The sequence below is a fragment of the Ovis aries genome, chromosome 11 (genome assembly GCF_016772045.2).
Source record: "Ovis aries strain OAR_USU_Benz2616 breed Rambouillet chromosome 11, ARS-UI_Ramb_v3.0, whole genome shotgun sequence".
In the NCBI taxonomy this organism is placed as follows: domain Eukaryota; kingdom Metazoa; phylum Chordata; class Mammalia; order Artiodactyla; family Bovidae; genus Ovis; species Ovis aries.
The window spans coordinates 24,088,828-24,112,720 of NC_056064.1; the positions used below are offsets into that span (position 1 = coordinate 24,088,828).

Genomic DNA, 23,893 nt, shown 5'->3' on the forward strand with positions numbered 1-23,893 from the left:
GCCCCCTCCCCTCCGGCGCAGGCGCAGAGGCTATCACCTGGGTGCGCGGTAACGTGGCGTCATCACGTCGGTGGACAAGGAGTGAAAAACACGAGCAAGGAAACGTGAACGCGTCTCTCCTTGCATTCTCACTTTGTGGGGTACACGGCATAGGGAAGGCTCTGCCTCTTTAGATTTTCGCCCATAGAGGGACAAACAAGCCTCTTCTAGTTGCCTGTGGTGCTCAGCCAGTCTTCACCCCAGCTTTGTCTGGAAGTTGGGCCCAGGGCTGGTCACCCAACCCCGTTCCCACACCCCGAGGCCATTTTTTAAGTTCTAGACATCAGTTTGTGACATGCTGGTGGCTCCCTGGAGTGTGTCTAGAATAGAATAACTCAAGGGCCATAGACCTCAAAGCCAGGTCAGAGGGGTCTTGCTTGGTCTGGCAGAGTTTCAGAGTAAGGTCAAGCAGATGGGACATTGGAGTCGCCAGGAGGCTGTGAGAGCTGAGGCCTGGGTTTGAAGACAGCCTAGCTCAGGAAGGCAGGGCCAGTGCTGCACAAGCTTGGGAAGGGAAACAGCACATGCCTTAGAGATCCGGGACCCCAGAGAACAAAGGGAAGGTGCAGTGACCCAGGCTCTGGCCCTCAGCTATTGGACTGTCCCTCTCTGGTCCTTTTATCTGGGACAAGTTACCCCCTCTAAACCTACATTTCCTGCCTCAGTAAAATAGTAATAAATACTTACTTAATTGCCCTGAAGATATTAAAAGAGAAAATAACAGTTCTGGCACACAGTAAATGATCAGTAAATGTTAGCCCTTTTTAATAACAGTGGCTGCCATTTATTGAGTACTTACTGGAGGCCAGGAATAACAATTCTACTTCTGTCTGGGTTCAAAGACCATGTTTCGCTGTTACCCTGTCTTCTGACCATTTGGAGACTAAGGGAGAAGAAGGGAAGCAGTGCAGAGGGGCCCAGAGATGAAGGGAAGGTCATTAGTAAAGTCCTAAGAGTATGAGTGAAAGTTGCTCAGTCGTGTCCGACTCTTTGAGACCCCGTGGGCTGTATATACAGTCCATGGAATTCTCTAGGCCAGAATACTGGAGTGGGTAGCCGTTCCCTTCTCCAGGGGATCTTCCCAACCCAGGGATCGAAACAGGGCCTCCCACATTGCAGGTGGATTCTTTACCAACTGAGCTATCAGGGAAGCCTTCCAGACTGAGTGACTTTCACTTCACAAGAGTATGAGACCATGAGATATATTAGTAGTTTCTTTGACGATTAGGTCAAAGAGAATCTTAGGAGAGAGGATTAGAGGTAGATTGAGACCAGATGATAAATATTCAACCTTATTGTGAGATACTGACAGCTAAAAAGAGTCTCAGTTTGTATATTATCAGTTCTCTGAATTTCTCGAAAAGAACTAGACTAATAAAAATTTGGAGTTTTTGTAGGGTTCAGATATTTAGAGTGCTTTGGGAAACAGGGAGTTAAAAATCTTTCGGAAGTTAACTTGGTATAAGAGTACGAAAGCCTCTGTTGCTCTAGTTCTAAGGAAATGCTCTCCTTTTTTTTCTAATAAAGCTTTCCACAGAAGACAAACTCTTTACACAATAAACAAGGTAAGTATAGGACGGAATTACTACAATTCGTTAACTCTCAAAAAAAGTTATTCATTTTGACATGTAAAGGAAACTTTATGAATGTTAGATGTGCTTCAGAGTGCTGATCTGTTAAAATTCCATAAAACAAGCCTCAAAATGCAAGTCATTTGTGCCAGCTACAAGTACATAGCTGAAGCAGCATTTCCAGAGAGACTAGGGCAAAGGACAGAACTAACCAGAAATTGGCAGAAGAGAAACAAAACATAATCGAGTGTTAATAATTTACCATAGTTACTGCTCTTGAAACCAAAGTAACTAAATAATACGATCGTCATCTGTTTACATTTATGCTTGTTTTCTGCATCTCTGCACTGAAGTGTTCAGGGTACATGGATGTGGACAGAAAATCAAAAGCTACAGGGTTTTTTTTTTCTGAAATTAGAACAGTAATTTCAATGTGTGTATTTTAATTTTATTGTTATGCTTTCTCTGTCTCTGCATTATAATCTCTTAAAGGAAGAAAACAGGTATTGGTTTATTAACTATTTTGAAGCATTCACATTTTATATTTCCATCATGTGTTTTGTTTGTAAGCTTGTTTGTTTCCTGAGCACACTGTTGTGACTGTTTATGTGAATTTGGAAAGAAAAAAATTAGAATTTTGGGGAAAGCCAAAAATAACAGGGAACACCCTATTGTTCTGTGAAAAACATTCGACCTGGATTCAGAAAACTTGGATCCCAGGCCTGGTTTTCTCCTAGAAACTCGGCGACTTAACCAAATTAGTCTTTTTTTCTCTTACCACTGCACTGGGGCACTGGGAATGTCAATTGCTAACCCTTCCTATCACCTAAAGTGGATATGTGAATAAACTGAGAAAACAGATGGCAAAAAACTTTTTAAATTAAACTATTCTGTAGTTGTGAGGAATCACTCTTGTACTCCTTCTGAATGATCTCCCATTACTAGTACATAATGTTTTCAGTACTTGAACATATTTGACTTTTTGGGTGATTGAGCATGAAATCAAATTGGATATGGCTCAGACTCATTTCTCCAAAAGAATGTAATCATCTTAGTAAAGTATTCTGCATAGTTTCCCCTAATAAGACCCCTTCTTAAGTAACACATTCCAGTGGAGAGTCTCTGCTGCCAGTAAATTAGGCTATGTCGGTATAAACTCATATAATCTGGTTAGAATATAGAGCATGTCTTAAGACATTTTCAGGCATTACAATGTCTTGAAAATTATTAATAGTTGTTCGTCTTTTAGTATTCAGGCAAAAAGTGAGCAATATCCCTAAGATAATTGACAATGAATTACCAATAATTTCGTGAGAAAGAAATTAAAGCATGTTTCCAAAAAAAAGTCTTGTTTCAAAGTAACTTTTTAAGACTCAATAATCTTTGATTTGGTTCTTGTGTCTATCACCATGAGAAAGCTTTCTGAAAGAAAGGATTAAAAAAAACCCAGTGTGATTTATAGTCTCCAAAAAATTACATGAGTCAGCTTAATAATATGGTAGTTCAGTTCAGTTCAGTTCAGTTCAGTTCAGTCCCTCAGTCGTGTCTGACTCTTTGCAACCCCATGAACCGCAGCATGCCAGGCCTCCCTGTCCATCACCAACTCCCAAAATCCACCCAAACCCATGTCCATCAAGTCAGTGGTGCCATACAACCATCTCATCCTCTGTCATCCCCTTCTCTTCCTGACTTCAATCTTTCCCAGCATCAAGGTCTTTTCAAATGAGTCAGCTCTTCACATCAGATGGCCAAAGTATTGGAGTTTCAGCTTCAATGTCAGCCCTTCCAATGAACACCCAGGGCTGATCTTTTTAGAATGGACTGGTGGGATCTCTTTGCAGTCCAAGGGACTCTCAAGAGTCTTCTCCAACACCACAGTTCAAAAGCATCAATTCTTCAGCGCTCAGCTTTCTTTCTAGTCCAACTCTCACATCCATACATGACCACTGGAAAAACCATAGCCTTGTCTAGACAGACCTTTGTTGACAAAGTAATGTCTCTGCTTTTTAATATGCTGTCTAGATTGGTCATAACTTTCCTTCTAAAGAGTAAGTGTCTTTTAATTTCATGACTGCAGTCACCATCTGCAGTGATTCTGGAGCCCAGAAAAATAAAGTCTGACACTGTTTCCACTGCTTCCCCATCTATTTGCCATAAAGTGATGGGACTGGATGCCATGATCTTAGTTTTCTGAATGTTGAGCTTTAAGCCAACTTTTTAACTCTTCTCTTTCACTTTCATCAAGAGGCTCTTTAGTTCCTCTTCACTTTCTGCCATAAGAGTGGTGTCATCTGCATATCTGAAGTTATTGATATTTCTCCCGGCAATCTTGATTCCAGCTTGTGCTTCCTCCAGCCCAGTGTTTCTCGTGATGTACTATGCATATAAGTTAAAAAAGCAGGGTGACAATATACAGCCTTGATGTACTCCTTTTCCTATTTGGAACCAGTCTGCTGTTCCATGTCCAGTTCTAACTGTTGCTTCCTGACCTGCATACAGATTTCTCAAAAGGCAGATCAGGTGGTCTGGTATTCCCATCTCTTTCAGAATTTTCCACAGTTTATTGTGATCCACACAGTCAAAGGTTTTGGCATAGTCAATAAAATATGGTAGTAGGTCTAGTATTTTAATTCACTATTTAGAATTCTAGGTCCTTTATCACAAGAAGTCCACATAGATTGTACTGCACACTGTGTCTGGAGGTGCAGAGCTGGTGCTAACTTTGCCTAAAGTTATACGGTGGTAACAAGTTCCAGTCTGAGCACAGGCTGACCGAGGCTTGCATCTGTCCGCTCACTCCAGTGTTGCCAGTGAGCACTTGCCAATTGGGCACTGGATTGCATACTCCTCACTCCCTGTCATTATCACTCTTCCTACTTTTGTGGTGGCTTATTTGATGCCTTACTAGTTCTACACACTGATAGCTGATGTGTTGAAGCGCCTTAAATGTTGTAAAGGAAACCATGACCCTGCTCAGCTTGACCACTCATCCAGCGTGTGGGCCTGTGGCACCTGAGTGGGTTGGCTGTACTTTCCAAAGCACAGATGATGCCCCAAAAATGAGGCAGGTGACATTTAGTCATGGGTTCTGAAGAGGCTCACTTACTGAAAAGTCCTGAGGTTCTAAATCAAAGTGAGTATCTTTAATCAGCACTCACAAACTATGTACTATGCTGGTTGGAGGCCAAAGGTCAGTGTTATAATACTGCACTGTAATTGGAGGGAGGGGAGCGCCAGCCAGTCCATCCTGCTGTTGTAAGAAGCCGTTCACATGCATAAAGTTCTTAGATTCACAAAGACAGGCTTTGGTACTACAACTGAAGAAACTGTGTACCCAAGCATCTTCACAGCTTCTACTGGACATATTTTCTTTTTAGGAATGAAGGAATATTCTCCCATTTTTGATCCATTCTTTTATGTCAGTTCTACAAAATTGCATGTAACTTTATATTTTTAAAAGATTCTCGAGTATTTAATATTCTGCTAATTTGATTTTGAATTATAAATGTCAGTTCAATTGAGAGTTTTGTGTTTTACTATGTTAAAAACGAAAAAGTGTACATTTTTGAGGATTTTTTAATGAATAAATTTAATGTACTGAAAATAAAGAAAAAGAAAGGATAGTGGTTCCAGAGGAGTTCTCTGAGGATCTGCCGTTGGCTGTTTATAGAGCTAAAATTCAGATGCCCCCAGAAGATAAATAGGGCCTGAACTCATTTCAGAGAAGAAATGGTTTTAAGCAGAAATATAAATATTGAATAATAAGATGCATACTATGGGCCAGTCTTTTATTTTATATTTTTGAGGATAAGAAAAGTGTAATCTATTTTTACTACCACGAATAATCGTGAAAACACTGTTAGAAAACATTCTGGCTAAAGAGAAAGCAGAAGTTTCGCTTAAGTGTGAGATGCTAACTTATTATTGCATTGAGATCTACCAACCATTTGAGGGAGTCAGAAGTTAAAGTAAACAGCTGCATCTCTAGTTGATCTCGGCATATTTTAACCCAAATATGGTAAAGGGCAGGGCTAAAGAAGGGAGTATCCCTATAATAAACAGAGCTCAGAACTTGTAACAGAAAATTAAAATATACTCCACTCAGGAGAAGTCTGAACTTTGCACTTAGGTTCAAGTCTCATTTAGATTTAAGTTTCTAAACTTTGCTTAAGAAATTAAGTTTTCTTTGATCTCCTCTCTTCTGAATTGCCGAAATCAGATAAACCTACTTGACAAAAATGACTTCTTGTCACGTTGCTGAAGACCCTATAAAAAAGGTGGCTATCTTTGGAGGAACTCACGGGAATGAACTAACAGGAGTATTTCTAGTTAAGCACTGGCTGGAGAACAGCACTGAGATTCAAAGAACAGGGCTGGAGGTAAAACCATTTATCACCAACCCAAGAGCAGTGAAGAAGTGCACCAGATATATTGACTGTGACCTGAATCGAGTTTTTGACCCTGAAAATCTTGGGTAAGACTATATTTTGTGTTGATGTGTGCACATGCACACGTGTGTTTGTGTGTGTGTGTGAAAAGTAGTATGTATGAAAGCACCTGTGTATACATATGATACTCGTGTTCATACATAGAATCGCTATTGTGAATAAGATCACTTTCACTTTTAGTCATACTATGTGATGAATTAATTACCTAAACTGGACATTCATGTACTCTTTTATAAGCTTTTTTAAACATCAGACACTTCTTAACTGATTTTTTTTTAATATATTCTATCTAGACTGGGACAACAAATAACAAAGGTTTTTATTTTTAAATCGTATCTTTAAAGAAACAGATTTAATAAATCTTTTGCATTAAATTAATATTCGACCGCTATGCTTAGGTACATATTTTTTAGCTTTCTAGGTGATTCACTACTGTGGTTTTTGCAACTATATTTTGGTAGTGCATGAAGTTCTAGTTAAGAAAAGTGTAATGTTTCAGCTAATGTTTGTTTAATGAAAGAGTGAATAAATGACCATCATCAGAAAACATTAGACTGCTCTGTGATCTGAAGAGTACATGTACTACCTTCAGCAGTGGTTCCCTGAGACCTGAATTTTCTGAATTTAAATTATAGCTGATGATACATTACATATAGTGTATACAATCATAACGCTCTATGTCCTTATTATTTTTGCCTTTGTTTACATCATTGTAGCTACTCCTGTAGATATTTAGGCCTCTAAGCTTTTTACCACGTCTTTCATTTACATAAAAATATTATTAAACACCTACTCTTCATGGGGCACTGTGCCAGATCCTGTGGGAATACAAAGTTATGTACAAAATGGTTTCTGCTCTCAATGAGCTAACAGATGACAAGCTAAGATACAAGTCATGCCCAGCAACAACTAATATAACACTGTTTTATATACTCATTTTCTATTAAATCCTGTTTTGAGTTTAAAGAGTTACTTTAATCTCATCACAGATCAAAAGATGGCTACTATATTTATACAAATTTGCCTCACTTTATGGAATACATTCTCTGGGGCAATTATATATTAGTCATAGCTTACATAGGAGAAGACAATGGCACCCCACTCCAGTACTCTTGCCTGGAAAATCCCATGGACAGAGGAACCTCGTAGGCTGCAGTCCATGGGGTCGCTAAGAGTTGGACACAACTGAACAACTTCACTTCCACTTTTCACTTTTATGCACTGGAGAAGGAAATGGCAACCCACTCCAGTATTCTTGCCTGGAGAATCCTGGGGACAGGGAGCCTGGTGGGCTGCTGTCTATGGGGTCGCACAGAGTCGGACATGACTGAAGTGACTTAGCAGCAGCAGCAGCATAGCTTACATATCAAACCATATTTTTGCCAACATAAATTTTAAATTCAAACATGCTTATATTCATGACTGAGGTTATGTCAACACGATTAAGGTTTATCTATTCACCTAAAATATGTATTAACTAACTCTTACATTACCACTAAAGATTTGTTGAAGAATAACTTTTAGTTGGCATGTTAATTTGCCAAATAACTCTGAAATGAACTAGATTGAGTTTTCTTATTATGACCACTCAGTGGCTTGCATTTCAATAAGAGTAGTCTTTTAAATTAAACTCACTTTCTACTTCTTATATCTAACATTTATCAGAGGCTGGACAGTGTTTTTTCAGGGTGTTTATGGAAACTTATGAGATAGATTAGTCAATTGCCTTCTCCCATCCTCCTTCTCCTAAACTTTGCTGCTTTCCCTGTATTCCTCACCTCAGTGATGTCATCATTACCCACTAATCACTTGTGGAAATCATCTTAGAACCTTCCACATTCTTTATTCCCTACATCTAGTGGGTTACTAAATCTTTCAATTGTTCAAATACTGAATAGATGTTTATTATCTTTCAGGACATCATTTCTTGACTCTGAGCACCTGAGTAGCTGGTGGTGTCATTTACCTACATGGGGGAGAAGGAGAAGCAAGTCAGTTGCGGCAAGGAGGGAGGAACTTAAGGAGTTGTGGCATTAATTAACTTTTAAAGTGCATTTGTAGCCTTTGGGCTTCCCAGGTGGCACTAGTGGTAAACAAAGTGTTAGTCACTCAGTCGTGTCCGACTCTTTGGGACCCCATGGACTGCAGCCCACCAGGCTCCTCTGTCCATGGAATTCTCCAGGCAAGAATACTAGAGAGGGTAGCCATTTCCTCCTCCAGGGGATCTTGCCGATCCAGGGATTGAACCCAGGTCTCCTGCATTGCAGGTAGACTCTTCTGACTGAACCGCCAGGGGATCAGTGGTAAAGAACTCACCTACAAATATAGGAGACATAAGGGATGCAGGTTTGATCCCTGGGTCAGAAAGATCCCCTGGAGGAGGGCATGGCAACCCACTCCAGTATTCTTGCTTGAAGAATCCTATGGACAGAGGCGCCTGGAGGGCTAGAGTCCATAGGGTCACAAAGAACATGTCTGAAGTGACTTAGCCTGCACACACATACATACACATGTAGCCTTTAGGAACTATCTGGTTGCTTATAATAGAAATCTGAAAACAATGACTTAAACAAATAAGGGTTTCTTTCCACAAATAACAAGTCCAGAGGTAGGCAGTCCAGGCAGGTACAGTGGCTCAGTGATATCATAAAGGCCACAGACTTCTGTCTTCCCATTGTGCTGTGTTTAGTCGCTCAGTGTTTGACTCTTTACGATCCCACAGACTATAGCCCTCCAGGCTCCTCTTTCCATGTGGCTTCTCCAGGCAAGAATACTGGAGTGGGTTGCCATGCCCTCCACCAGAGAATCTTCCCAATCCAGAGATCAAACCCAGGTCTCCCACATTGCAGGGAGATTCTTTACCAGCTGAGCTACCAGGGAAGCCCCAGTCTTCCCACTGCACTAGCCTTAGTATGCAGCTTTTCTTCATAGTTGAAAAACTGCTGCTCCAATTTCTTGATTGCTCCAGGCAAGAATTACTCAGGTGCAAACTGTAGGTCTTTTGAAGATGCTAACAAAAATAGTCAGAGAATAGCAATAAATGGAATTATAGGGAAATGTTGAATGCTTTCATGTGAAAAATAAATTTAAATTATCATGTACATTAAGAAAAAAATGTATCCTAACCATTGAGGTTGGAGGTGGGGGGCAACAGGTAGAGACTCATTTGAGAATTCAATAAAAAATATCAACCCTCATCCTAGAAAAATGCATATATGCATATACCTGCAATGGTTTGCTTTCCCAGGGTACCCAGACTCTTCTCTGTAAACCTTGACCCTGGACCACTAGTGGGTCCTAGAATCACTTAAGAATCCCTAATGAAATGATGTGAGCTCCTAAGTTTGACTATTCTTGTGCACTAGAAATAGCTAGAGTGTAAAAAAATAATAGGTGCATTCGATGCTCTAGCTTCATTATAGCCCAGTGCACTTAACTACTAAGGGACTCTCGATTAAATTAATGGATGAATTTCATTCAGAGTTGAAGTCAAATGATAAATTGTTTGAAATGTCTTTCCTGTGACCAGCCACATAAATGAACTATTATTTGCAAGCGTGTCAATGCAACATGACTTGGAATCAAACAGAAGGGAAAATGCAATTTTTCATTTATAAAAATTTCAAATAAAGTTCCCCTTCCCTCCGAGGTTGTTCGTATTAAAGGTTTGGTGCCAGGTTTCTCATATACTGTGTTCTCATTGTATATTGATGTTATCTTAGCTACAGGTATTGTTAATCTTTTTCTTTCTGCTAATAACAGCAAAAAAAAGTCAGAGGATTTGCCATATGAAGTGAGAAAGGCTCAAGAAATCAATCATTTATTTGGTCCAAAAGACAGTGAAGATTCCTATGACATTATTTTTGACCTTCACAACACTACTTCTAACATGGGGTGCACTCTTATTCTTGAAGATTCCAGGAATGACTTTTTAATTCAGATGTTTCATTATATTAAGGTAATGTCAATGTTATTAATTTACAAGTTAGCCTAGGACCTGTAATTTTAAGTTGATTATAGATGTTGAAACAACCAGAAACGGGTGAGGAGGGAGGGTCCAAGAGAAATGGGGGGCTGAAGGGAGCACCAGAATAGAAGTAGCAGCGACAGGCAGAAGAAAAGGAGAAGAAATGAGCAAAATAATAAATATAATGAAAACATAATAGAACATGTGAATCACTGTGTCTATAAAATTTTAGATCTTTTATTAGGACTATGACAGTAATCATAGGTTTTTCAGTAAAATTAATACCAAAATTTTGAAGTGGTTGAAGTGGCTCAATTACAGTATTAAGAAGTTTAAAAGATAGTCATTTAATGTTGACTAAAGACCAATGATAAAAAGATTGACTGTCTTTAGCCCTGTCTTTGTCTCCATTTGATTCATATACCCCAATATACATCTGATCTTTCAGTACTTCATAGAGCTAATCACCTTAAGGCTCAGAAATCTAGAAGATGAAAAAATCAGCAGTCCAGTGCCTATAACAAGAAAAACTGCTAGAAAATAACTGTCAAGCAAAACACAAATAATAAACTGTATGATTATCTCTATGTAACGAATAGCCTTCCTTCCAGAGCGCTAGTGTGAGCTAGTATGATTTAATGAAAAATATGTGACCCGTATAGCCAGTACCTGGGTTCGAATCCTGATTTTCTCACTTGCTAACCTTGAACTAGATAATCAACTTCCTTGCTTTCCTTGTTTTATAAAATTGGCATAATAACAACCGCTACCGCAAGTGAAAGTGAAGTCACTCAGTCGTGTCCGACTCTTTGCGATCCCATGGACTGTAGCCTATCAGGCTCCTCCATCCATGGGATTTTCCAGGCAAGAGTGCTGGAGTGGATTGCCATTTCCTTCTCCAGGGGATCTTCCGGACCCAGGAATCGAACCCCGGTCTCCCGCATTGCGGGCAGACGCTTTGCCGTCTGAGCCACCAGGGAAGCCCATAATAAGCCTTACATAAGAAAAAAAATTCTTAATGCGTTTAGCTGAGTGCCTGTAGCAGATAGTAAGGATTAACTATTATTTTTGTTTCCTTGAATTAGTGACATTGACTAGATAGTAGTTCTGGTAAGAGATCATAATGCAGTATCTTTGTTGCTCATTGAAGGGAGAGCTGAATCCTTTGTATGCTGCCATTGCCATCAAAACTAAGCGGCCTGTCTTGACTTATTCAGATAAGTTGGGGAGTTACTTGCCATCTTGAGAGACCTGGCCCACACGGGTAGAAACAGAATTCCTTAAGAGACCCATAGTAAGCTAAATACTCAGTGTAACAAGTGATGAAAACAGAAATAACGAAAGCCTTTCAGAAGAATTGATTCATATACTTTGTTCGTGGTTCTGGAGAATTGTTGAACATACATTTTATCCAGAAAGTTACATATAATCTAATTTTATATGTAGTTGGAGTTTAGAATGTGTTTCAAAAAGTTGTCTTACTAATCTTAGTTGATGAAGTTAAACATAAAAGCAAAGAGAACAAGGCATATGGTCTTTACATAATAAGAACATGTTTTGAATTCTTTTCAGACGTCTTTGGCTCCATTAGCCTGCTATGTTTACCTTATTGAGCATCCTTCTCTCAAATATGCAACCACTCGTTCTATAGCCAAGTATCCTGTTGGTAAGTCACATTCCCCACTGTCACAGCTAAACAAAATATGTCTGAGATGAAACTCTGAGAAAACTAATTTAAAGACTATTTGCAGCTACTTTGCTTATCATTATGGCTTATTATTGTCAAGTAATAAGCAAACTATCCCCAGGCTGTCTCTAACTATATCAGATTTCCTCACTTTCATTGACCAACTTTCTACATTCCAGAAAGAAGCACTGAGCTAAGGGAATTTGAGTCTTTTATAATGAGTAGTAAGCAACCTGCTTTTTGCTCAAACAAGACACCACCCCTATCTTCCAAGGGTATCCGCTGTACAAAATTCTTAAAACAATAATCTAGAGCCAAGGCAGTCAGTATCTCGCTGGCAATACATGCAGAAATACAGAAGACCCATGGAAAATTCTCTCCCAGCATCCCTCTTAGCACCTGCTTTGCAGTAGTATCTGATAACCTGTGTTTATTATCTATTCACCTGTTTGCCCTGTCAGTTACTGAGCTGTGAATTTGTCTTTACCTTCTGGTAACTTCCAGCACACAGGCTTGCACTCTCATACACCCTCTCCGACAGTGTCTTTTTTTCTACATTCCATTCTCATTTCTGAGTGACGTATTAGCATCATTGTTTGCAGACCATACTGTAATCCTTAAAATTGCTATTGTCTTGCAGTCCATGGGGTCACAAAGAGTTGGACATGAGTTAGCAACTGAACAACAGCAACACAACTTAGAAGTAGATTTAAAGTTATCTTGGTTATTTGGTTTTTGATAATTTTGGTACATAATCAAAGGATCAGTTGAGGCAAGCTAAATGACCAAGTGTAGGTAATTATTTCAAACAAACCAAGTCTTAAAAATAAAGGATAAAGACGAATGACACCAAATAAAGCATAAGATTTCTCCAGGCTTTGGTTTATTACATTTATGGGCAATGTTGCTCTTAGCTAGAACAAATATCTATTGATATATTTGGCTCTTAAAAATGGATCCAGGGACTTCCCTGGTAGTTCAGTGGTTGAGACTCTGCCCCTCTACTGCAGGGTGCCTGAGTTTGATACCTGGCTGGGGAATTAAGATCCTTCATGTAGTGTAGCAAAAAAAAAAAAAAAATCCCATTCCTCTGAAAACAGAGCCAAATCTTTCAAACGCTTCAGTGTGGGGGAATATTAAGATCATTATAAATAATTAGAAATATTATCCCTACTTTACTATATTATTTGGAATATTTTTATATCATCCAGTCATGGGCAGAGGGGACACTTAAGATCAGAGAGACACTCTCTCCAGCTCAGTATTTTGTAATAATTCTATGACATTAGATGGGCATCCCTGGTGGCTCAGTGGTAAAGAATCCACCTGCCAATGTAGGAGTCACAAGTTCAGTCCCTGGGTGAGGAAGATCCTGTGGAGAAGGAAATGACAGTCCACTCCAGTATTCTTGCCTGAGAAATCCCCTGGAAGGCCATAGTTTTCTGGGGTCTCAAGAGAGTTGGACATGACTTAGCGACTAAGCAACAACAACATGACCTTAGGTGGCACAAGATGTGCACTGTAATTTCAAGCATCATGTGCAACATGGCAGTATCTGATGGAAGAAAGGAGACTCCCAGGAACTCCCCTGTGGACCTTCTGTTGTGGCCAGTTATTCAGAACCGAGTCATACATGCATTCTTCAATTAACTACTAAGGCTGATGGAGTACTGTGATTGAGCAAAACTGTTCTGTGTTTACCCCTGAGTTGGAAACCCAGCCAAAATCAGGACTGTGTCAGCAAGGAGTAGATGCAATGAATTTTGGGTAGGGAAGCAATAATACCTTGTACAGAATGCAGACAGACATATCCACAAACACATTTTCACATATTTACAAATCATTTATGCATTGATGCATACCTTAGCCACAGTTATACCATATTCTTAAATATATGCCCAAACATATATCCAGAAAAGCTAAACACAAAATGAAGATAAAAGAGAATACAGTAAGATTTTGTGAATGAGGAAATAACAGAAGTGGGTGAAAACAGGATAGGTGGAAAGGAATGTATATGAATTGATGGAAAGGATTGGATGATGTTGTATTGGTAAATAGTTTTATAAATGAATAAGGTGATGATTGTAATGATAACAGTGTGGGAGACTTGGACAGGAGGGAAAGGACTAGATAAGTGGTTTAGAGAAAAATATTTTGTAGGGTTATGGAAGAATGCTTGACAGCCACAGGAAGTAGACCTGATGGTATGGGAATTAATTTTATTGCAATGAGAAGAAATGAATACAGGTTTTTTCCACAGAAAACTAAAACCATTGACTATCATGGCAGGTTGGATTGTTATGTTAAAGGCAAGACTATGGCTCCAGGGTCACATAGATTGTTGTTTGACTTAAATCCATGGCTTGTTTAGGTTAGCTTTCTATTACTAAATAGATGTGTTTTCTCCTACAAGCTGTGTCTATGACAGTGTCTGTTTGTGGTCACTTACTATTTTGTCAATATAAAGTTGTCTGCTTCTTTTACTGTATTATGATTTTTAAATATTTTGACAACATTGAAGGAAATTTAGAGAAAAAAGACCCACGAGACCTTACTACTATAACACAACTCTTTGATTTTCTTATGTTCTCTCCCAGTCTTTATTTACTATGCATATAACTTGTAAATGTTCTGCTTTATTTATTGCCCAATATTATGTCTCACATATTTTCCATTATGCTACATGGTCTGCCTTTTTAATCATTTTTAATGATGCAATTCTAGATCTTGAAGTTTGAAAATGCTCAATCTTCTATTCTAACACATGAAATGTGACTATCTCCCCTTCTGTACCTAGGTATAGAAGTTGGTCCCCAGCCTCAGGGGGTTCTGAGAGCTGATATTCTAGATCAAATGAGAAAAATGATTAAACATGCTCTTGATTTTATACACAACTTCAATGAAGGTAAGTAGTAGGCAGAAATTGTTTCTTTCATTGTTAGCTTGTGTGTGTGCAAATAAATCAGGAAAGGAAGATGAGATGGAGTACACATCATGACTTATACTACTAAACACTGAAATAACAATGGGCCCTAGGTCAAATGTGCCACATTTGTGATATTAGGTTGTTTTTTTAAAAAAAATTTAATCATCTCAGCCATTCTTCAATGACCAGTGTAGACACATTCAAGAAAAGCAGCTACCAAATAGTTTCACAAATGAAATCCTCATTTTCCTATTAATGTCCATTTTAAAAAGCAAAGAAATACCAAGAAATACAGATGTCCAATAAACAGATGAAAAGATGTCCAATGTCACTAGTAGTCAGAAATGCAAATTAAAATACAAAACCATTTTCTCCCATTAGATTGGGAAAATAATCTCTTTTCTGCCTTGAATAAACGCTTAGGGAGACCTGTGAATAAATTCTGAATACATACTTCAGGAGAAACATCTTATTGTAGAGGTTAGCTAAGGAGATGACTGAGAATGTTGAAGAGTTTGAAAACCATAATAAAAATAATCCCAAGGTTGCACATAGAAGTTCAGTTTACAGAATACGTTCACATGTATCCTCATGTATGTGACAATATTTGCGTGCTGGTTGATAAAATTAAAGGCGCTTAGACTGGCAAAAAGGAGTCTTAAAGCCAATTTTATTTTAGAGTTTCAGAAGTGTCATATTGGAAAGGAATTAGACAAGTTTTCTGTGACTTGGAGGGCAGAATACAGTCTGTGGGATAATGTTATCTAAGGACAGAAATTTCTGATTAACAAAGCTGACCGACAGTGGAACAGACCACACTTCATGAGGCTGTTCAAGCAGGACCAAGATGAGCACTTAGCCAGAAAGATACAGAGAATATTCAAGCATCAGTGGAAGTTAAGCGTTTGAGAGTCATTCCAGCTCTGAGATTCTAAGTAGCAAAAACATGTTCCTTTGTGTTCTACCACTTTCTTCTTTCCTCCCAGTGGACCTTCTGGTTTAAAGAAATGACATCTGATGTTTCCATCTTCATCTTGGAAGATTTGGTAAATTATAAAAATGGCCACAAATTCTTCCTTTCCCTGCTTCCATGTCCTAGCTAGAGATAGAGTCTGTTTTCCTACCACCTGGATCTGGCTTGGCCATGTGGCATGTTTTATACCACAGAAGAGATTTGAAAAGAACTTGCGTGTTGAGGCTTGCTGTCCCACTGCTCTTAGGAACCTGCACTGTCATCTTGTGAATCAGCTCACCTAGCCTGCTGGACGATACAAGCCCATGAGGCTGAAGACTGAGGCCTCCCAGCCAATAGTTCTGCAGCTCCAGCTGCTGCTGCTGCTGCTGCTGCTAAGTCGCTTCAGTCGTGTCCGACTCTGTGCGACCCCATAGACGGCAGCCCACCAGGCTCCCCCGTCCCTGGGATCCTCCAGGCAAGAGTACTGGAGTGGGCTGCCATTGCCTTCTCCACAGCTCCAGCTGAGGGCCCATCAAATGCCCAGATATGACAGCAAAGTCATCTTAGATCATCCACCTCCTGCTGATCTGCCAGCTCACCGCAAATGCATAAGCAAGTCAGTTAGAAATCAGCCGGTCCAGCCTAGACCAGAGGGACTGCCCACCAAGCCACAGAATCATGAGCTAAACTAGAGGGTTGTTTTATGCCGCAAAGTTCTGGCATAACATATTATGCAGTGGAAGCAAACTGGTACAGAAGTGATGGCAGGATATCTGAATTCCACCCTGGCTGCGCTTTCTGCACTAAGGGGAAAGGAAGATTTTCCTTTGGATTGCAACCATAGCACACTGTAGGCTCTGTGCTGGATGAAAGTTCATCCTGTTTATTCAGAGGTAGCCTGGTATAAACGTAAACTACCCCTTTTCCAAGTTTCTGGGCACTGGGTTGTTTAATGTTGCTGCAGCATTGTAAGTTTCACTCCATTATGGGCAGACTGGCTATATCCCAATATCTCACTGTTCAAGAGCTGCCCAGATGTTTAACATACTTAGTTAAGAGGAGCACAATGGTGAAGTCATCTAAGTTGAAGTGCGGTAGTTTTAAACTGTTTTTTTTTTTTAAAAAACAAACTGTAGAGCTGTTCATTGTCAGCAAAGCCAAGAGCCACTGCACCAGTGAAAGTTCAAGAACCTTCTGTACTAAACACGATCTGCAATGTTCTGTTATTTTTTTTGTATGTTTAGAATGTTGAAATGTTTTTGAAGTTAAATAAACAGTATTACATTTTTAAAATTGTGCTCTATGAAAAAAGTTACACAATCACAGGATGTCAGAGCTGGAAGGGGCCCTCCAAGATGAACTGATGTGAAACCTTCCTCTGACAGGTAAAGAAAGTGAGCATCGGGAAGTTAAGCACGTTGCTTAAGTTGACACAGCTGGGAGATTAGAGCACAGGTGTCCTGACTCTCATTCCAAGCCTCTCTCTCCCCGGCTCTGACTTTTAAGCTCTGCTTTCCACCTCTGTCCCGCCGCTGTGTACTTGTGGACCCAGTGCTGGTAGGAATCATTCAAGAACGTCCTTTGGTTTAGTGTTGTTGTGAACATCCTTAACTAAAATTTTACGGAGCAATATAAGACCCCGAATAGCTAAAGCTATTCTCAAAGAATCTTGAGAAAGAGGAGCAAAGCTGGAGGCGTCACACTTCCTGACTTCAAAGTGAAAGTGAAAGTCACTCAGTCATGTCTGTCTCTTTGTGACCCCCTTGAACTATATAATCCATGGAATTATCTAGGCCAGAATACTGAAGTGGGTAACTGTTCCCTTCTCCAGTGGATCTTCCCAACCCAGGGATTGAACCCAAGTCTCCCACATTGCAGGCGTATTCTTTACCAGCTGAGCCGCCAGGGACACCCCCAACTTCATATTACAAAGCTGTTGTAATTAAGCCATATAATGTTGACATAAAAACACACACAGATCAATGGAATGGAGTGGAGAGCCCAGAAATAAACTCATGTATATATGGTCAATTAATATACAACAAAGAAGCAAAGAATCTATGGTGGAGAAGGGGCAGTCTCTTCAATAAGGGGTATTGGGGAAATTGGACAGCTAGGTACAAACGAATGAAATGACCACTATTTTAAAGACCATACACAAAAAATAACTCAAAATGGATTAAAGACTTGAACATAAGAACTGAAACTATAAAATGTATAGAAGAAAACATAGGCAGTGAGCTTCCTGAAATAGGTATAGGTCTTGGCAATTTTTTGAATCTGACACCAAAATTAGAAGCAACAAAGGCAAAAATAAATGAGACTACGTTAGACTAAAAGCTTCTGCACAGCAAAGAAAACCATCAACAGAGTGAAAATACAATCTACTGAACAGGAGAAAATATTTGCAAATTATATATCTGATGTCACTAATATTCAAAATATTTATGAACTGATACAACTCAATAGTAAAAAAAAAAAATACTGATTTAAAAATGAGCAGAAGATCTGAATAGACATTTTTCCAGAGAAGACATACAGATGGCCAACAGACATGAAAAAATGTTCTGCATCATTAGTCACCAGGGAAATTAAAATCAAAACCGTAATGAGAGGGGAAGAGGGTAGGATGGAGTGGGAGACCAGGATTGATGTGTGCACACTACCATGCGTAAAACATATAGCTAGTGGGAACCTACGGTATAGCTCAGGGAGCTCAGCTCAGTGCTCCCCGGTGACCTAAGTGGGCAAGATGGGCCAGTGGGGTGGGAGAGAGAGCTAGGAGACCAGGGCTACTTGTATATGTATAGCTGATTCACTTCATTGTGCAGCAGAAACACAACATTGAAAAGCAACTATACCCCAATAAAAAATAAAATAAATTATTAGAAAACCATAATAAGATATCAGCTCACTCCTTTTAGAATGGCTATTATCAAAAAACAAGAAATAAGTTATATTGAAGATATGGAGAAAAGGGAACCCTTATGCACTACTGGTGGGAATCTAAGTCAGTGCAGCTGCTATGGAAAACAGCATAGAGGTTCCTCAAAAAATTAAAAATAGGATTACCATATGATCCCAGCAATCCTACTTCTGGGTGAAATTGTGTTTTATGTACTTGCACAATAAAATGCTTTAAAAGCAAAAAAGATACTGTGTTCTCCCTATAGCTGTCTGTTTTCAGTTTATGGTTTTTCCTTTTTTGAAATATAAACTTCCCTTTTATCAGGAATGGGTTTTTTTTAGTTGCTATTTATATTTATTTATTTATTTTGTCACAGGAAAAGAATTTCCTCCCTGTGCTATTGAAGTCTATAAAATAATGGAGAAAGTTGATTATCCCAGGAATGAAAGTGGAGAAATTGCTGCTATTATCCACCCTAAACTTCAGGTAATGGTTACTATTTCTTTTAAATATTCAAAATAATGATGCCCTACCTTTGAGTGGAGGGATTCCCAGGTGGCTCAGTGGCAGAGAATCTACCTGCCAATGCAGGAGACAGAGGAGACGTGGGTTCAATCTCTGGGTTGGGAAGATCCCCTGGAAGAGGAAATGGCAACCCACTCTAGTATTCTTGCCATGGAAATCTCATGGACAGAGAAGCCTGGCAGGCTACAGTCCATGGGTTTGCAAAGAGTCGGACACAACTGAGCATGCTCACAGTTTTGAGTAGAACTTTACAGTCCTACTCAGTGACTCAGACGGTAAAGAATCTGCTTGCAACGCAGGAGACCCTGGTTCAGTCCCTGGGTTGGGAAGATGCCCTGGAGAAGGATATGGCTACCACCTCCAGTATTCTTGCCTGTAGAATCCCATGGACAGCAGAGCCCGGCTGGCTACAGTCCATGGGGTTGCAAAGAGTCGGACATGACTGAGCGACTAACACTTAACAGTCCATTTAGCATTTTACATATGTGAGTTTCCTCAATAGATGTTCTCAAAAACACTTTAGTCTAGATAAGGTATTCAGATCATCGCTGAGTGAGTATTTTGGGAGTAAATCCTGTGCTGGCTCTGGAGGTACATCAATGAATATGGTTTATATTCATGTGGAACTTATAGTCTAGATATACTAAAGTCTAAACTGTGGTCTTGAAATGAAGATAACCAGATGCTATAACAGAATAATGAGATGTGGATGGGGGTCAGAGAACATGAAATTCCTGCTTTAAGTGCAATGGGTAAGAATTATCATATCTATTTTAATGTAAGAAAATGGAGGCTCAGAAATTAGATCCTTCCCACCGTCCTGTAGTTACTGATGGCAGATCCAGAACGAAGGTTCTTTCCAGTTGAGCTACCACCTCCCTGTCATCACTACTGTAAAAGTGAGAGCAAACCAATCAGAACCTCCTCCTTTGGAATGTTTTCTGCCTTTTTTCCCTGACCCCTCAAGACCCCAGTATCTATCTGCTCTTTGTCTGATTTGATCAATAATGGTGTAATGAAGGGGAAGAAAAGGCTCGTAGGAAAGAATAGGAAGTTTAAATCCGGAAGAGGCAGAGGTAAAAGCAGAGAGGAGCTAAGATTCTAAAAAGCTAAAACATCCATCTCCCCACACACTAGCAGACCTCAGAAATGGAAGAGAACCAATGGATTGTCTAGCCTGGTGCAGTCAACCCTGGAGGCGCATTGCCTACAAGCGCCTTTTAGAAAATAACAAGGCCGGGTCCCCTCTCTGGGATAATCTGATCTTATTGGCCCGTGTAATTAGAGTGGGAAACCACTGGTCCAGTTCAGACTGCTATTTAATGACCCTAATGATAGTCATTCAGACTTACAACTTAATAAAGCTGCTGCTGCTGCTGCTGCTAAGTCACTTCAGTCATATCCGACTCTGTGCGACCCCATAGACTGCAGCCCACCAGACTCCCCATCCCTGGGATTCTCCAGGCAAGAACACTGGAGTAGGTTGCCATTTCCTTCTCCAATTCATGAAAGTGAAAAGTGAAAGTGAAGTCACTCAGTCATCCGACTCTTAGTGACCCCATGGACTGCAGCCTACCAGGCTCCTCCGTCCATGGGATTTTCCAGGCAAGAGTACTGGAGTGGGGTGCCATTGCCTTCTCTGACTTAATAAAGTAGCCTGCCCCAAAATACAGATTAGTGGAGCAGATCCAGCTTTGTGCCTTAGTGGGATCCAGGTGAAAACTTGAAGGAGCCTGAAGGCAGTGTTTTAAAGGACAGAAAGATAAAGATTGTGAACCTCTTAAATGATTCAGTTATTATCATAATGTGGGAACACGTATAGGAAATATTCACCTATCTTGTGCTTTTCCCAGACTTTTCCCAGCCCATCCCCACCTTCTCCCACCAATCCCCACCAGAATAGAGCCATCTAGCATGCAGGCACAAGGTCACTCATTTTTTTATCCCCAACAGTAGAATGTCAGAAGACTCTTAATGAATATTTCCTAAATTTTGCTGAGCGGAATTTAACTTCAGCTAGCAAGAGATAAAATTTGCACTTGAGAACATGTGCACGTAGTTTTGGTTTTTGATATTATAAACCTCTTCAGCAGCATACAAGGTGAACTTGATACCAAAGCAGACTCTGATCATGTGGCAGTTATAAAAATAAAAAGGGGAACTCTTAAAACTGCTGCCAAAACAAACTGCTCAGTCTCAGTTTAGTCACATACCTCTAACTTGTCTCTTTTAAAAGAAGATAATGCTGTCCTTTTGGTTGTCTAGAGCCTGACATAAGAATTTTTAATTTATTTTTTTATTGAAACGTAGTTGATTTTTTGATGGGACTTCCCTGTAGCTCATACTGTAAAGAATCTGCCTGCAATGCAGGAGACCTGGTTTGATCCCTGGGTCGGGAAGACCCTCTGGAGAAGGGGATGGCAACCCACTCCAGCATTCTTGCCTGGAAAATCCCATGGACAGAGGAGCCTGGTGGGCTACAGTCCATGGGGGTTGCAAAGAGTCAGACACGACTAAGCAACTAATGCTACTACTACGTATAGTTGATTTACAATGTTGTGTTAGTTTCTGGTGTACAGCAAAGTGATTCAGTTACATAGATGAATACGTAGAGATAGATATATGCATATACGTCCTTTCTCATGTTCTTTTCCAGTATACAATTTGTAAAGTAGGAGAAAAACCAAATATAATTTATGTATGTTGTTTCCTGAAAGGATCAAGATTGGAAACCCTTGCACCCTGAGGATCCTGTGTTTTTAACTCTTGATGGAAAGACTATTTCATTGGGTGGAGACCAAACCGTGTACCCAGTGTTTGTTAATGAGGCCGCGTATTATGAGAAGAAAGAAGCTTTTGCAAAGACAACTAAACTAACACTCAATGCAAAAGGTATTCGCTCCTCTCTACATTAGAAATCACTTGTAGCTCACTTGTTAGAGAGTACCTTGAAAAATTTTACTAGTTTATAAAGTCCTGAAGGGCAGGATTGTGCCTTACTCATCATCATTTCCACAGCTCCTAGCCTGGTGCCTTTCACACAGTGGACATTCAGGTAAATTTCTTGAATGAATGTATTAATGAATGTCTTTCAAAGAGATCATACTTTAATGTATGTAGCCTATTCAAAGAAGTGCATTTCTTATTTCTCTATAGCTTTGTATACCTTATACTTTGATAGTTTAACGTTCTTAGTAAACAGCCTTAGAATTCAAATTTTAACATTGAAACAGTCCATGGGATTGCAGGGCTGGACACAACTGAGCGACTCAGTACAGCGCAGCACAGATACTATATACAAAAAACTATTAACTTGGGCATAGAGTTAAATGTTGTATGCTTTTAAGTAATATGGAAATACTGCTAGAAACTAATAGCACAGGCTCACTATTTTAAATTTTTTCACATTCGAACTAATGCTAAAGTATTAAAGTCAATCAGCAGCAGTTGTGATATCTATAGATTTTAAAATGCTCTTATGACGATGAAATGTGAATGAGAAATGAGGGCTGATTGTAAAGGCGACATTATGAATAAATCAAGAAACTCTGAATGGTCCTTTGTCCACTGAGAGTCACCCACACAAAGCATCACAAAGCTTCATGCTCGGGTACGCCCACTCGTCCTGCGCTGACCCCAGGAAGCCAGGAGCCTCCTTCAGACCACTCACACGCCTGCCCGCCCCCCACCCCAGAAGCTCATGTTCTTTCCCATCTTGGAAGGCATGTCCTTCTCGGCCATTCCTTCGTACTTTGAAAGAACTCATTTGTCCTTCTTCCTAACCAATGTATAAGAAAGTCTCTGGGCTCCAGCGGTGTAGGTGGTAAAGACAGCTGACGGCAGTGGACGCTAGTAGAAATGTGACCCAAACCCGTCTCTAGCTCACAAATGCATTCTTTTAAGACATTCCCTCCTGTCCTAAATGCCCAAATCCCCCACTCTCAAGATCCTCCTCAAAGGTCCTTGGTCCAATTTTCCACCTCCCTCCCTCTCCAATCCTTGCAAGAGCCTCCCCTCCCCCCTCTCTTAGGCCATGGCAGCCAAGTAAAGAACATTTTATCACATGATTTGGACCCCAAGGAACCCATATTTACAGTTTCAAATATATTTACAAAATCATGCTAATATTGTCATTATCTGTAACATGTATATGTCTATATGTATAATTTCATTCTTGCAAAACAAATCCCATTAAGCCAATTCATTCCATATTCAGTGCTCTATAGCACACAATTAAACTGCTTTGAAACTTTCAGCATTTATTTTTGCACTTTACCAAAATTATTTTCTTTGGAATAGACTCTCTTCCTTCTGAATTCTTTAGTAAAAAAAAATTTTATATCAGTTGGCTTTTGTATATAATAAGCTTTACCAAGCTTCCTTCTCCCACTGTGAATGTTTCTTTGTGTCCAATGCACAAGTTCAATTTTTCTAGGTCAATTTTTCCATATATATACTTTGGGAAAAATACTTTATTTTCCCATCAAATTTTAGTTAGTTACAAAATTTACAATGTGCAGTTTAGGCCACTGTAGTTTCAGTTTTTGTATTGATTCTTTTCTATCAAGACTAATTTTCTCTGACTCAATATTTATAGACTTTAGAGTTTCTAATTAGATGTAATTTTTTTTAATCTATAACATTGCTGTGTGACTTTAGCCACATTCAATTTCATTTTGATTATTTCTGACAGTCTACAGACTCGGTTTTCCCATTTATAAAATAGGGATATTCATAATAATAGTGTCCCTTTCATGAGATTGTTGGGAGGATTAAGTGGGCTAACGCATACAAGTACTTACCGCAGTGCCTAGCACAGAATAATAAATTATTCACATTGAAATTTCTAACACAAAAAACCCTT

General features: G+C 39.6%; 1 protein-coding gene across 2 annotated transcripts; it reads left to right on the forward strand.

The window, feature by feature from the left end:
• The first annotated feature begins 5,689 nt into the window (after positions 1-5,689).
• On the forward strand, positions 5,690-22,582 carry ASPA (aspartoacylase). 2 transcript variants are annotated; one of them, XM_004012564.5, is made up of 6 exons: positions 5,690-6,084; positions 9,821-10,016; positions 11,598-11,691; positions 14,513-14,620; positions 18,881-18,990; positions 21,747-22,582. In XM_004012564.5, the coding sequence occupies exons 1-6, from the start codon at positions 5,849-5,851 to the stop codon at positions 21,942-21,944; spliced, it is 942 nt and encodes a 313-aa protein (XP_004012613.1). In that variant the 5' UTR covers positions 5,690-5,848; the 3' UTR covers positions 21,945-22,582. The 2 variants fall into 2 exon arrangements, with proteins under 2 accessions (XP_004012613.1, XP_042111456.1); XM_042255522.1 differs by lacking the exons at positions 18,881-18,990; positions 21,747-22,582 and adding an exon at positions 15,628-16,889.
• Positions 22,583-23,893: the final 1,311 nt, after the last annotated feature.

Coding starts and splice junctions, on each gene's coding strand:
- ASPA (XM_004012564.5), top strand. CDS start 5,849: ATGACTTCTTGTCACGTTGCTGAAGACCCTATAAAAAAGGTGGCTATC. Junction 10,017..11,597: donor AGATGTTTCATTATATTAAG/GTAATGTCAATG, acceptor AATTCTTTTCAG/ACGTCTTTGGCTCCATTAGC. Junction 14,621..18,880: donor TATACACAACTTCAATGAAG/GTAAGTAGTAGG, acceptor ATTTTGTCACAG/GAAAAGAATTTCCTCCCTGT.